At 38.5% G+C, this 15879-nt stretch overlaps 3 protein-coding genes across 3 annotated transcripts; 2 read left to right on the forward strand and 1 right to left on the reverse strand.

Moving 5' to 3' along the window:
* Nucleotides 1–40: 40 nt before the first annotated feature.
* On the forward strand, nt 41–7594 carry gpkow (G patch domain and KOW motifs). The gene is made up of 11 exons (XM_044210949.1): nt 41–1437; nt 1702–1871; nt 1986–2131; nt 3659–3765; nt 4098–4302; nt 4461–4593; nt 4960–5149; nt 5319–5439; nt 5839–5908; nt 7137–7222; nt 7307–7594. The coding sequence occupies exons 1-11, from the start codon at nt 1244–1246 to the stop codon at nt 7433–7435; spliced, it is 1551 nt and encodes a 516-aa protein (XP_044066884.1). The 5' UTR covers nt 41–1243; the 3' UTR covers nt 7436–7594.
* A 65-nt stretch (nt 7595–7659) lies between these two features.
* On the reverse strand, nt 7660–11547 carry pqbp1 (polyglutamine binding protein 1). Its single transcript, XM_044210950.1, has 7 exons — nt 11411–11547; nt 10314–10381; nt 10097–10208; nt 9114–9214; nt 8708–8890; nt 8563–8620; nt 7660–8115 (listed from the first exon to the last, which is right to left on the reverse strand). The coding sequence occupies exons 2-7, from the start codon at nt 10378–10380 to the stop codon at nt 7965–7967; spliced, it is 672 nt and encodes a 223-aa protein (XP_044066885.1). The 5' UTR covers nt 10381; nt 11411–11547; the 3' UTR covers nt 7660–7964.
* timm17b (translocase of inner mitochondrial membrane 17 homolog B (yeast)) lies at nt 11430–15635 on the forward strand. Its single transcript, XM_044210952.1, has 6 exons — nt 11430–11554; nt 12578–12677; nt 12763–12826; nt 13009–13137; nt 13244–13354; nt 14475–15635. Exons 1-6 carry the CDS (start codon nt 11529–11531, stop codon nt 14558–14560), a joined length of 516 nt encoding a protein of 171 aa, XP_044066887.1. The 5' UTR covers nt 11430–11528; the 3' UTR covers nt 14561–15635.
* The last annotated feature ends 244 nt before the right edge of the window (nt 15636–15879 follow it).

A 15879-nucleotide genomic window follows, 5' to 3' on the forward strand; every position in this document is an offset into this window, starting at 1 on the left:
TGAACAATAAGTGCTGGACTTTAATTTGACTATGAGGACTGTCTTACCTTCATGTTCGCGTTCTCCTCGTCAAATCCTCCCTTCTAGTCTTCGTTTGGCAGATCGTGCAGGTTAATTAATTGCGGATACATATGTTGGTTGATTCTGTTGCAGCAATCAACAAAAAGACAAACGTCGGCAATGGGTGGAGGTGTCATTACTGCAGGCGCGGTGCAATCAGGGCGCAGAGCGTCAATTGCCGAAGATTAGATTAAATAAAATAAAGACTGTGCTGTCTAGTAGAAAATGTGGCCAGGTTGGTGTTCGTGCTTCCAAAAGGCACTTTTGAAGGAAAGAAACAGTGGTAAAAAGGCAAATGAGAAGGTTATCTTGGGAAGTTAAGGAGCAACGAGGGGAGGGAATAAAAAGAGTTAAAAGTACCGCCCCTTATTATTCTCAGTCTACCTGCATCAGCAGCATCACTTTTCGCGTCCGAGTTGTAACCAGGATTTAAAGGCGTGAGAACCAGATTAAAACGTGAGTTTTTCAAGCCTAATTTACAAAATGTGTCTAGTTGTGAGGAGTGTCTTTTGGTTGGTTACAGTAACAAAGTTTATAAAGCTGCGAGTTTAGTTTAGATAAAACTTTAATGAGACTCATAAGGAAAATGGGTTCTGCCAGTAATATGGACATAACCCATATCGGTGAACACACCAGTAACATCTAACCTACTTTTCAAAAACAGAATCAGAATTTTTTTTTAAAGAGTAGGCCCTTAAAATTATGCATAATGTCAAATAGACATTTATGAAATTTAAAATGGAATACATTCTGCAACAAATGTAAAATGATCACAAAATGTAAATATTAGATGAGACTATCACATTGGATTTGATTACTGTTTTGACAATTTAATCCACAAAATTTAATGTCAAGTAGTATTATCAAGGGCACACACAGTATTGTCTTGTATTTGTAAATGTATGCAAACTGTATTTATTTCCTGCATAGCTTGCTCTCTCTTCCCTGTGGATTATAATCAAATTAAATTGTGTCTACGCGACAAAACCTGAATTAAATCTAAGTCCACACCGTCCTAACCATAGACTGTCTGGTCCTAACGGGTTGTACCTTTTAATTCTGATGTATGATGGGAATTGTAGTAACTTATTAAGACTGAAACTAGGAAACGAAACAAGTATAGCGAAATAAAACTACAACGACCAGAATACCTTTCTCCTACTTCTCTCGGTTACAAACAATAATGGCGTCGCACGGGGAAGATACAGGTACCTCCAAGTCTGTTGCTTCTGGGGACCAAGGAGAGAAAAAAACTCCGGCAGTGTCGTTTGGCTTTACTAAAACAGTTAGCAAATTTAAACCTTCGACTGGCGACGCCTTGACCAAGAAAGAAGACAGAGATTACTTAACCGGAATTGACGGAAATGAATTGCAAAGGTAGGCTTCGTATGCTAATGCTAACAAGCGTTAACATATCATAGCATTAGCGTAACGGTTACGTTTCCATTCTGATATAGCTAGCTATATTAATTGAATGATTAGGCGTTGTTACCAAATGTGAAGTAGGTACTTAACATTCAGGACAGAATGTTAAGTAAATCTTGTTTTGAAGCGGCCCTGCCTGCCTGCCTGCCTGCCTGCCTGCCTGCGTGCTTGCTCCTTAACATTACTGTCAGCTCTCATGTCAACTCTGTCCTGCAGTTCAAAACCATCTGAGAAGCCCAAAGAGCTCATCATCCCTCTGATCCAGAAGAACCGCTGGCACAGGCCGGACCGAGCGGGCCAGAGCGAGGGGAGTGGAGGCAAAACACAAGAAACAACCCAAGATAATGACTCTGTGGATTCTCAGGCTGTCAAAGAACTCATTGAAGGTGTGTGCATTTAGAAGATATGGTTTAGTGTGTGTTTATGCTTGGTGGGAAGGCACAGGGTATCATGACCTCTCATACAGAGCTCCTTATACATCTCCCAACTCTTGCTTGTAGACTCCCGGAGGCAGCTTGAGCAGTGGCAGAATGGCCCTCAGTCAGAAAGAAACCTGAACCTCAGCATCCCATTGTTGATGCAGAACAAAGTGCCCGATGGCTTTGAGGATGGAGACCAAGTAAAGGTGGATCTACGGCCTGAATCTGTAAGTATGGATACCAATTGTTGTGACAGAAATGCTGTCTAATCTGAAGCAGAGGTGCACAACAAAGAATGTGAGCTTGTTATTATACTCAGTGGTTGGGTCAGAAAAAGAGCATCCTTTGATTTGATCTTTTGGATGAAGTCTCGATTAAACATTAAAAGCATCTTTCTAACACACTGATTAAAAACAAGTGTTGCGGCGTTAGGCCATTATTCCCATGACATCATATCAAGATCTTTCCTGAGAGCAGAAAACAATTCAGTATATTTAAATATATGCATTATTTTGTTTTAATGATAGGTGAACTAGAGAGCATAGTCAAGTCATAGAACATACACCCAAACATGAGAAATCTGAAGTGACCAAGGCGATTGGATGATTCAGTCTCAATTGAAATTCAGACATGAGAGTCAATGAATAAAGTGTCAAATCAGTGATAACATGAACAAAAGTTTTCCAAGTCTAAAGTAATCTTTTTATTCTGTTGTACCATATTAAAAACACTCCTCTCTATATCTAGATAATGCTAGCTAATACCATGTTATTTTCCAACTATGCCAACATGAACATTCATGTAAATTCACCTGGGAGTTGCCTTTTATGCTTCTATTTTAGTAAGCGTTCTACTTTTGGTGGCTTGGGTTTACTGCCTTGCTCAAGGGTATTTGTATAATATTTGTTTGAGGAGGGCATGGCTTTCAGGCTCTTAGTTAATTGTAATTTATTTAAATGGTATCAGATGTGAAGATCACAATATCATTTGCTAGAGAGGCATTTCAGTGAGCATATGAAAGTGCCTGACAGAACAAAATGTCGGGTAGACTGGCTACTTTGACTTAGATTGAAATTTGAGTGTGTGAAAGTGCTGACTGTCAACTGAGTAGAACAACCCCCCACGTGCATACACAGTTGTGCGCACGCGTTTGGGTACTGATGACTTTGTCAGTACAGTAAGGCTTTGGTGGCAGACAGCCGTCAACATTCTCCCCAGAGACATGCAAACAACCAATCAGATCTCTTTCTGTTTCTTTTCATCAGAGGCCTCACGCCTCGTCACTGTCATCCCATGTCTGCTCTCAATCACTGTAGATGTGACTGTCAGAACATGAGAGTCAGGGGAAACTTGCTTACTGTGCCCCGGAGCTCATTTTAATGCAGTTTCCTCTGTGAGAGTTGGCTCCCAGCTTCCCTCAGAGGAAAGCCTTCAGCGGAGACAGAGATGAGCCGGGCCATTGCTCTGTTGAGGGCTGCTGTGGCTGCTGCCTGTTGACTTTAGTCAGGCCGGGCTGAGTGTGACAGCCTGGAGCCAAAAGGCTGAGTAAGACCGACATCACAAACTGCTTCTCTCTTGTCAGTCGACACTAACAGTTTTTTTGTGTTTCAGAACTCAAAGATTACATAAGCACCGCATTTGGCCCTGATACATTTTAATGCAGATTGTGGTATCTGTATTTCGTTGGTTGTTTGAGCATTTAATGTATGCCTCTTGATTTTTAAACAGATAATATCACTGTATGTGTTTGTCAGTCAACAGAGGCAGACTATGAGACTGTTCCTGTTGAGGCTTATGGACTCGCTATGCTTAAAGGGATGGGCTGGAACAAAGCAGAAGGCATTGGACGCACCTTTAAACAGTAAGTAATAACGTTAACCCTTGCTTTACCATTTACTGTCTTAATTTAACATTATGCTTAATTTGTACCACTGTGATGTTCGAAATCAAGCTGAAACAATTGCTTAGTCAATGATTTTGATAATTGCTTAAGTCATTTAATCAAGCAAATATGCTAAACATTCTTTAGTTCCAGCTTCTCAAATTTGCGGATTTGATACTTCTCTCAGTTTTATATAATTGTAAACTGAATATCTTTTGGATTTTGGACTGTTAGTCCAGCCTCTTTTACTTCCTGCACATGTCCATCTCTTTGTTTACTGATTTAATGGTATTGTTCCCTGTCGGGTACAGAGATGTGAAGCCAATCGAACACCAGCTCCGTCCAAAAGGTTTGGGTCTTGGAGCTGATCGTTCAGCGATAAAGGACCTGGAGCCCAGCAGACGTCAGCGCCCCCCCAAGCCAGGCGAGGAGCGAGAGAAGGAGGAGGAATTAGTGATGGGTCCAGGCGCCTCTGTGCTGGTGGAGTCGGGGGCACATAAAGACCTGTATGGCAAGGTAGAGTTGATGTGAAATGTGTTTGCATCCATATTCATCATCCGTTGAAATGCAGTTATCTCCTGAAACAGAAGTAACGAATCGCACACCTACCTGTGTCATTTCTACGTATTGCTTTCTCTGAATAACTTGTCATGACTTTCATTCATATGCTGCAGATTGAAGGCGTTGATCCAGACAACGCTCGAGTTATGGTGAAGCTGGCTATTGGCAGCAAGACTGTGACGATCAGCCAGTATGCTATTAAAGTGGTTGGGCGTAAGGAATACGACAAATATAGTAAAGACCTCAGTAAGTAACTCTGAACAAATGAAATAGAAAAGGTTAACATTTATGGAAAATGATCTGAATGCTAATGGACTTTGATTTTCTGTTCCTGCGTGCTAAAATAGATATTTCACTCCATTTTAGTAACATTTAGAGGTCATCAAATGTTTATCCTCTAGTCTAGTGACATTTCAGCCTTCACGTAGGGGAAAAAAAAAACTCAAATCAACTAATTCAGCTGCATCTTTTATTTTTAGTAATCTAAGTTGCCTTCTTCCAAGAATAAAAACTCAACCACTCAGAATTGCACACACTCACAACACTGCTGTGTCTGTTTGGGTGCCACATGTTATTTAATGCCATGCTAACCAGGTTTTTCCACTAAACCAGGTCGCCTCAGTAAAGCCCACAAAGACAAGGAAAAGGAGAAAGAGAAGGAAAAAGAGCGAGAGAAGGACCAACAGAGACGGGAGGAGAAAGAGAGGCGAAGTAATGGTGATGAGGTAAAACACAAGTCTTCAGAAAGAGATGGAGGAAAAGATGAGAGGAAGAGGAAACACAGAGAATCAAGTCAAGACAGGTACATTTCCATTTAAAGATGAAGATACAATAATATGCTTTTCATGATTCTTATTGACCAGTATTTAAACTTTTATTATTTTATACATTTTACCACACGGCAATATTTCTCATTTTCATTTATTGCTTAGTAATTTGTCAATGTTTTCTTTTTCTTGTTTCCTCTGTAGAGAGAAACCTCCAGTGAAAGAGGCAAGGCGACCACCGGCTCCCCCCTCCTGGCTCCAGAGAGACTTAAAAGTTCGCTTTATAGACAAAGCTTTTAAAGGGGGCAGGTACTACAACTCAAAGGTACTAATACACCACCTAGATATAGCATGATCATCAAAGCATATTTTCTTTGTATCAACTTATTCAAGCCTCCTTTGGTTCATGGAATTCTTATGTTATCATCAAATGGTTTATTTTAGACCAGGAAATGATGAGGGAATTTGTTTGAAATTATTAAATTCACCGGGCTTTTTACCTTTTTATACATATATTTCATTGAATGTTTAATTATTTTTGATTAATTACATTGTTCTGAAATAGGAGCAGTCAAAAACATACTGTTAAAAGGGTAGAAAAAGTGCTGTCCAGTCACAGAAAAGCTATGGAATATTGCACCATATCTTTTCGCTGCATTGTTTTAATAATTATAAATGTTGGGTTTCTATCATAGCTGTTAAGATCAGTCTTGTTTTCTTATAGATGCGTGTGGAGGATGTCCTGACACCGACTGCCTGTGTGTGTCGAACTGAAGAGGGAAGACTGTTAGACGGTGAGTCATTAGTGCCATCTCAGTCTCTTGGTGTTAGTTCTCTTTTTTTTTAATTCCCTAATTAGAGCAAAATATGTGTTGTAACCATGCCTGTTGATTTTCATAATACATCTGGCTAGCTTAGGTGTTCTTATGAAAGCCATGGAGCCAGGTAGCCATGGTTCCTCCTGCACATATATCTTGTGTATATGTGCCTCTATGGATAAAGCTTTCTAGATAGTATATTTACATTAGATGATTAACAGTATAAACAAAAAAATCTTTTTGGGTGTTATGGTAAGGAATAGACTGATAATGTGATTTTTAGGTCCAACACAGATAGCAGTTATTAGGTATTTAAAGGAATAGTTACATATTTTGGGAAATTAGATGAGAAGATCCATACCATTCGCATGTCTGTCTGTTTAAATATGAAGCTACAGCCAGAAGCTATCTTAGCCTAGCCTAGCTTAGACTGGCAGCAGGGGGAGACAGCTAGCCTCACTCTGTCCACAAAATAATAATCAATTTTGTTAAAAAAAAATTTAACTTAAGTTTTTGTACACATTAAACAAATTAGATAAAATGTGTTAAGTGAGCTTTTAGAAGTGCTCGTAGGCAGATTTTTTTTAATTTATTTTTATAGCTTTTGAAAAGCCAGATTAACTGTTTCTCTTTGCTGCCAGTCGTTTTGCTAAGCTTAGCTAACGGTCTCCTGGCGGCAGCTTTATATTTATGGACAGACACAAGAGTGGTATCAATCTTCTCATCTAACTCTCAGTAAGAAAGCAAATAAGCATGTTTCCCAAAATGTCGAACTACCCCTGTACTGTGGTATTCTATAAATTTGGTTAATATTTTAGAAGTATGTACAGTTCTCATTAGTTGGGGATTCTGTACTATTCCTTAACACACATAGTTCTGTCTTAACTTTGTTACTAAATTGTAGGTTAATTAATTAACTGGCTAGCCAGCATCATCAATAGGATGATGTTTACTCAAGATTTTTAATTTTTTTTTATGGGGATAACTTGATTAACAGTTGGGCATATTTTGTGTCTCAAACTAACATTAAGTGTGTTCTCACTGCAGTCAAACCTCCATCTGCTCATTCTTAAAGATAATTGGTGTAATGTCACACATTCAGGGATTGTTTATCGAATAAATAATTGTTTTGTATGTAGAGTGTTACTATAGTAACTGCTATACAAATTCTTGAATAACCCACTGGTTCTTCTTTCTGTGGCAGATGTGAAGCAGGACATGCTGGAAACTATTATTCCAAAAAGTGAATATGATTCTGTAATGGTTGTACTGGGTGAGCACAGAGGACAGGTAAGCAAAGGATCATCTTTCCTGCAGGATGTGCGTACTGGTTTGTACTGTTACTAATCTCAGTATTTACATTTGTTTGTTCAGGTCGGCCGCATTCTCCGGCGGGACAAGAACAAGTGCAGAGCAATGGTCCAGCTCGACCGATATGAAGAGAAAGTGTTCACACTGGACTATGACTGTATTTGTCACTATGTAGGAGCAGCAGACCATTGATCTACATATTTCTTCTTTTCCCTCATTATTTTAGTATTTCTTTATTCAAATATTCCTCGTCTTCATCCCATCTGAAACATTGTTTTTGTAATATTCAAAAATAATGGATTTAAGATTTTAAAGCATTGCAATTTTGTAATAAAACATTGTCAAAAATTGTATTGTTCAGATGTTATTACAAGATCTACCACCACACCTTTTAAAGAAAAGAAAAAAGCAATGAGTAATTTTTCACAGTAATCTTTAAATTTATTAGCAAATGATGATGAATGGCCCTAGTAACAACAAGAAGGTCAATCTTTAGGTCATATAAAAACATATTTACAACTGTTCGACATGTTTGAAAAGAGTATGAATGCACTGGTGGTAAAAAAGCTCAGCACTCAATTTCTGGCATGTACACACATTTCAGAATGAAAAGAAAGAACTTAAGAGATGTCAGTCTAACGGCTGATTAAGATGTGAGCAAAGGGAAGGGAGGGCAAACTGTACAGCCCTGTCTTTGTTAGTTATTTCTGGGGAGCTCGGCTTACTCCTTGGGTAGCTGGTTTGCTGCGTTAGCCCGAAGCACAGCTCCCGGACTGGGGTACGGCCGCTGCTGGAACAGAGGCCCCGCCGCTGTGGTATCGGCACCCGTCTTTGCTTCATTACGCTTGGGCAGGCCGCTTGACCATGTGCCTCTGTAAAGACAAACAAGTTTGTTTTAATCAATAGTTTGGTTTATACATTCTACTCATACCTTAGAAGGAGCACTCCACCAATGTACAAATCAAAATCAGTTAAAGTACATGTTTAGTAGTACTCAGCATATGAAAACTCATAACAGAAAGCCTGTGTTACAAATAGAGTTGTGGGGTTTAAATTATATGGCCATTTACCAGGCAGGGAGGGTCTAATGAAAAGATGCATTAAATTGCATTATGGGAATTGTTTTTGAGCTTGACCCATACTAGTGATTTAAAGTCAGAATATCTCTGCCTCTAATGCTTTGACTTTGTTCCATCTGTTTTTAGTCTGTTTCTCACAAGTCTCCCAACTTGATGAAAGTGCAATACAAAATTTCTGGAGTACTCCTTCAAAGAAAGGACCGTGGGCTTGTTTGATTATCATGACTGTAAATACTGTACCTTGGGGCATCAGAATAAGCACTTGGATCCATGGGGTCCATCTCATCATCTTTTCTCCCTGTAGAGGAAAATAAATATGTAACATCCATTCATGTAAAGATTTGAAAATTGCTTGTGTCGTATGATGTAAAGATGTAAACATTACCTCTTTTGTTCTTACTGTACGGCGCTATGTCTTCTCTCCGCTGCTTTCTTCTGTCTCTGTCCCTCCCTTCATCCCTATCTCGGTCCCTGTCCCGATCCCTTTCCCGATCTTTGTCTCTTTCCCGCTCTCGCTCTCTGTCCGACTTCTCAAACTGCCTCTCAACTCTTTCATCTCCTCCCTCAGCTGAAAAATCAAAATAAAGCAAAAGGCAATAGTCACAAAATAAACCAATTTGGCAAAAACAAACTGCATTCTGAGATTATTTGCCAAATGATGACAAAACCTGCAATGATTTATGAGTCATACATGACTGGTATGTGGTAACAGATTTCCATGGTGATAGGATTGCAGTGATGATCATAAATGCATTATCAAACTGTTAAGTTATGGCTTTATAATGCCATACCTCTGATTTTCTTGGCAGGTTTTGTCACCACTGCAGTTGGGTCATTAGGGGACAGCCAGGCCACTAAATCTGTCTCCACATTCCAGTAATAAGGAAGACCACTGTGGATTGAAGGAAAAAGACAATAAAATAGTTAAAGTTGCAGAATAACTTGGTGATTAATAATAATGTATTTAGGAAATTGATTAATTGAATTTATTTGATGAATAAAAATACTCTACAACTCTGCATAGCAGTAGTTATAGTGTAGTGAAGTGAAATAGTAGTACAATAATCAAGGATAAAAACACAATAAGGCAGCATGATTTACTTCCAATGTGGTCCTTTAACAAACAATACTAAACCATAAACATACATAGAGCAGCAGAGTGGCTAAGCTTACATGTATGGTGGCACAAAGTTTTTAATATTAAATAAAAAAGACATTACAACAAAATAATCATAAATAACTAAATGAATAAATAATCCAAAGCATCTTAAGACTCAGCTTGTTAAGAAACTTTGTTTCATCCAACAGTGACAGTGAGTTTATTGCAGGTCATTTTTGTAATTGTATTTATTTCACAACGCCATTTTTCCAAATGACAATTTTATTTTATAATGCCATAATTTTCATATCAAAATCTTTGTCAATCAAGGTAAACTGGGAAGAGCCAGGTTCCAAAGCATCAGCCTCCATTGTTATAAATCAGGCTACAAATTACTGAGAGACCATATTTTCAAGGCCAGTACGAATCTTGCATCAAAATAATGTCGACTTACTGACCACAAAAAGTATGACCGTTTTAAATAACTTATGTCAATGCCAGAATGAGGTTGATGTTCCTGTCTAATTTGCTATAAAAGTCTGCTGTGCTCAGTTTGACCCCATAATAAAACATACAACAAACAAATAAGATTTTATGGGACTTTAATCCTCTAGAATCTGTTAAAAGACTGCCAGTGAGCAGAAACAACTTACTGTAAAAATCAAGTATACGTACCAAGCAAGGTCGAACACTTTATACCAGTTTGGTGGTAGATTCTCCACTCTGGTGGCTTCATAATCTACGTTGTTGTCATCGTAATCTTCAGCAATAATCTCCTCATCTACCTCTGGATGAATTGGAGGAGAAAAGTTGTTACATGACACATGGAAAAATAAGGAAAATGTCTGAATGCTATGGGCCCACAGTTGTCTTGCAAAATGTTTTCTACTACCTTGCTCTGACGGTTTAACAATCCCTCTCTTGGCCAAGCGTGCCAGCAGTGCCGGGGGTAGAGGCATCCTGCAACAGAGAGAAGGGAGGATTAACTCCTGATGCAACTAGGCCTGCAAACCTCCATTCACGGACTTAGTAATGGCCTCTGTCCAAAAAACTATACTTACCCAATCATCCAAATGTAATTCATATAGATATACTGTATATATAGGGGTGGGGGGTTGTCTTGCGTGACAGTGAACTGAATATCTTTAGCTTTTGGACTGTTTGTTGGAGAAAAGAAGCAAATTTGATGACAAAATATTGGGCTCTTGGAAACTGATGGGCATTTTCACTGATTTCTAACATTTATAGACCAAACAATGATCAATTAATCGAGAAAAGTATTGCGAGATTAATCGATAATTAAAATAATGGTTAGTTGCTGCCCTAATACCAACATACATTTTCCATGTACTGATTGTATGCACATATATCTGTGCATCTACAGCCCGTAGGTTTTTTTTTTAAACCACAACAGTGATTTTAAAAACAAAACCCAAACTATGGTGTTTGGTGGTGAGGACAGCTTCAAAGTTTACAACATTAAGATAATGTTTAATTCCCCATTGTCACTACAAAGTACTTCTGTAGTAAGTAACAATGCAACAGGGTTAAACACGAATGCAACAAAGCCAGTGTTGTCCAACAGCAACATTGCTGTGACTCTCCTGAAAGTTGTCCCGAGGCCCCTGAATCAGGATTAAAACCTGGGTGGCTGAGAAAACTTCCATGATGGCAATAAAATGGTTCATCACTTCAGTATCTGTGGCTCCCGGTGAAATGTTAGCTTGTATTGCAGCTACGCTACTTTTAGCTGCTCAAATTTTGACAACGTTTTCTTTAAATTATTATATAAATTATTCGCTTTATGTACGATAAAACATTTATTTCCACAGAATAATTGCACCGCCCGCTTGGTAACTCCGTGGTAGCAACTGAATGATTAAAGCAACGAACACACATGTGCGCTTCGTAAATACCCCTAAATTACACTAACACTAAAAACCTACACTTTTCACTTCATTAAATGAATAAAAATAAATTCGACATTACCTATTTTTAAGAAAAATCGCCTCTTTGATCTTCGAGGAGAGTGGACGATGCGACTCCCGAAAACAGCACACGGCGCGCACAATGATGACGTTTCACTGTTCTCTTGACGACAACAAACATGGAGGAATATGCCCGTGAACCTTGGTAAGATAAGTTTTTAAACATTTGCCTTTCGTTATGTATTCAAATGGTTAACCTCAGACATAGTTCTGTCTTCTTAATGTCATTGTGTTGTTGTGAGAGTGAACAGAGAGGCTATGTGGCTTAGCCGGCTAACGTTAGCTTAGTGAAGGGTCAGGGATATAACGTTGAAAAGATAAAGCTGTAGTCAGTGTGTACCATATGGTGTGTACCCACAGCTAACATACTAGTCTAAGCTTCAGCAACCTTTTACATAAATATGTCACTGTTTTTAAGTGACAGCTGAAGGTATGGTAAACAGAAAAATACACCCTAAACTATAATTCACACGTTACTTATGATATTGTATAGCTCAGTTTAAATGTGTGGATTTGAGCAAACCTCCTGACCAACAGAGAGACAGACTACAGTACTCATGTCAACTAAAGATAAGTCCTGGACCAGCTCCCAGGACAGGGACTATAACTTTGATGTTACTGTAATATGTATTTAACGCCCATGTAGGGCTGCAAGTAACAGCTACTTTCATATTTTAATGTGTCCATTATTTATATTTTATTTATTTTGTCTATAACTTGTTAGAAAATAATGAAAATACCCTTTGATAGTTTTCCCTGAATAATTATTTAAGCAATTATTACAATAAGTGTAGATTATTCTGTTTATTGAGTAATTGATCAATCAGCTAATTGTTTTAGCATAAGTATGATGGTGCCACAACAGGGTATGATAGGGCAGCACCATTAAAAGTCATTTGTATGGAACTGCTCAAATTAAAATGTTGTCATTTAATCACTGTCAATGAAACAACCAGATACTGACAATCCAAAAACATTGCAATAACACTGTGTGACAATAACATTTTGTGTTATGATACCAATTTTCTCTCCAGAATAAACTATTTTGAGGAGTGCTGAAAATGCGCACCTTACATTACAGAACCCAAGTATGTCTAATTGTTTGACTTTACATACGTTACCCTAGCTTGACATTTTCTTCCCCTCTCCTCCTAATGCATTCCTGCAGTCCCTGGAGGATAGTGGATGACTGTGGAGGTGCTTTCACTATGGGTGCAATTGGAGGAGGGGTGTTCCAGGCAATCAAGGGGTTTCGTAATGCCCCTGCAGTGAGTTCACCACATAATAGTGATCATTATTATTTGCTCCATCAGGTTTTTAAAGGCAGAATTCAACAGTGCTCTAATGTTTCAGGGTGTCGGACACAGACTGAGAGGCAGTGCAAACGCAGTGAGAATAAGAGCTCCACAGATTGGAGGTGAGCTTTTTTTGTGAATGAATTTTTTCCTTTACTGTAGCTCTTGATTTACCTGCAGGTTTGTTATATTTTGGTAGCTACAGCCAAGATAATTCACAGAATTATTGATGATTACATTTTCTTTGCCTAAAACTAAAATCATACATTAAACACTCACTGGCTTGTTTTCGGTGGTTTTGCAGGTAGCTTTGCTGTGTGGGGAGGGCTCTTCTCCACAATCGACTGTGGTTTAGTTCGCCTGAGAGGGAAAGAGGATCCTTGGAACTCCATAACAAGTGGTGCGCTGACTGGGGCCATACTAGCAGCACGCAGTAAGAGGAAGCCCGTATAGCACAATGAACTTGACACCTCCTTCCTGTGTCACTGACCACATAAAATTAATCAGTGTGGTTGAATGAATTCTGTGTTTTTCTCCAGGTGGGCCATTAACTATGATGGGCTCTGCCATGATGGGAGGAATTTTACTTGCTCTCATTGAGGGTTTTGGGATCCTCCTAACCAGATATACAGCACAGCAGTTTCAGAACCGTAAGTGAAGTTGATTGACTTTTGTAAATGATATTTTAAACGGCTATATTAATATTTTTATATTAACAACATGGTTACTATGTAAAAGGAGTCATTTGTAGTGACTCTCACCTCTCTCATAGTGTTGTTTTCAGCAAAAAACTGTAATGCTACCTGCTCAGCACCAAACAGCAGACAGACAAAATGTGCAACTGGCTGGTGAACATAGTGAAACAATTTGCTGCTAAAGAGACAGATTTTTCGCTCAGGAGTTAGTGTAGACCAAAGCAGAGCTAAAAGAAGACTGAATATTGGACTTACATTCATCAGGTGGATGGAAACATGACTCCAAATGAATGCTAATGTTGCTCTGTATCAGCTGGATGTGTAAATAGGCAACAATTTGCCCACAAGTTTGCCATATCGATTTAAAAGGTGATCATATGTCAGTGTTGTGTTCACAGCTTGTTTCTGCTGTGCCAAAAAATCCATTACTGCAGGTTTAAATGAACAAGAGGAAAGCATTTCAGTCCCTCATAGTACTTGTGCAATGTAATTAGAGTCTCGGGTTTCATCAGTACCTCCCGAACACAAGTATTCTCACTACATTACGGTTAATAAACCACTTATGCAAAATAATAACCATTAGTGAATTACCACAATTTGCATCTGGTAGCCCACTCTGGCAGTCTGCAACACTGTGAGAAAGGCCACTTTAAACAGATAGAGATTATTTAGTTGTTTTGTGTTGTATTTTTCGTATTTCTGTGAATAACTGGTCAAATGTAGAAAATGTGGCATGAAGGCACCTCCAGCAGAGCTATATTTATTTTATGATTTATGAATAGTCTAAAACATCACAAGTACAGTAGATGTCAGGTTTTTGGAGTCGATCCTGTAGAAACCATAGATATACAATAGACCAGAAATGCAATGTTCTGAGTAAGAGAAACTCTCATTTCTGCTTAACTGGAAAATCACCAAAAAGATGAATTGAATAGCTGAAACGGATTATATATAAAGGTCTAAGTGCATCTAAGAGAAACATACATTTTTATCTTGATTATATTAGTACCTTGGATGAACAGGATACTACCACATAAACCTAAGAAATGTTTGTCTTCCTTCTTGTTTTCTTCAGCCATTCCCTTTGTAGATGACCCCAGTCAGTTACCTCCAAAGGATGGGGGTCAGCAGCAAGAGGGGGCAAAGGGGCAGTTTCAGTAGAGAGCAACAAGGCTGACTGAGGCCAGCTGTGGACACAGTGAGTCTGACCAGAGAGGAGGGGACACACCAGACATTACAGCAGGTAGCAGGATGACCAGGATGTGGATATACTGGTCCCTACAGTGGTGTCAAGTAGTTGCACTATGTGCTTATACCTCAGGGGCAAATTACTGAGTTTTAGTTATTTATGAGTGAATGTTTGTATGTGAACAGTGATCCTTCTGACAAACCTCATGTTTGCACCACCAGCATCTCATGCAACGTGTTCTTTATTAATGGTTATTCTGTCTTCACTGTGACCTTTTTGGGTTTTGAAATGTATGTATAAAATTAAAGGAGCAGTTTAACATTTTGGGAAATATGCTTATTCACTATTACTTGCTGAGAGTTAGATGAGAAAATCAAGTGAAGTGTTTTAATGGCTGCAAAGCAGTAATAAGAAATATTAGATGTCTGTGTCCATTACAACATCGTATTTGTTCAGTGAGGTTTTACCATGGAGAGTGGTAGTCTGAGAATATGTTTCGAAGTCTGTGTTTATGTGTCAGCTGTGACAATCAGTGCAAAAAGCTGTGAATGTTTTTAAATGATGTGTGTGCTTAAGATGGATCTAGGCTCAACGAAACCTCATTCCATTCTTTGTTTGCAGTTTCTCTTAATAAGGTTTTGCCTCAACCGGCAGCTTTTGTAATTTTGAATCTTTTGTTGAATAGTTATTGTCTTACAGGAACTAATATATATATATATATATATATATATATATATATATATATATATATATATATATATTAGTTCCTAGAAATTATGGCTTGAATTACTTGTGCTTCGACAGTTCAGTTAGCCAGTTATCTTGCACTCCTCCTCACTTTGATCGCTGCATTATCCATCAAGCAACCAAGCACTTTTTAAGCTCCATCTCTCTGTTTTCTTAAAATGGTAGCATCTGCCACAGAGATGATGCAGCATGATCCTATGTTTTGCTGTCAAACTATGTATAGGAAGAATGTTTGATTTATGTATTGTCTTAATATATATCTTGCAAAAATTTATAAAAACAATAAAGTCATCAAATGTTCTTTAAGACTTGATGGTGTTATTTTCTTCTCATGGCCCTAGCTTTAGAAATCCTAAAATTATGCAGTGATGTAAGATAATAACTGGTGACATTACAAACATGACTTGCACCTGGACTCAATCACAGTCTTTGTTTTTACTGTGGAAGCACGACCCCTTTCGCCTCTCTCCTAGTACTGCACCCATTGGCTGCTTCTGTCCAAGGTCCTGATATAGGTTTCTCTAACTTTCAATGGTGAACCATC

This window comes from Siniperca chuatsi, linkage group LG10 (assembly GCF_020085105.1).
Source record: "Siniperca chuatsi isolate FFG_IHB_CAS linkage group LG10, ASM2008510v1, whole genome shotgun sequence".
NCBI classification, from domain to species: Eukaryota; Metazoa; Chordata; class Actinopteri; order Centrarchiformes; family Sinipercidae; genus Siniperca; species Siniperca chuatsi.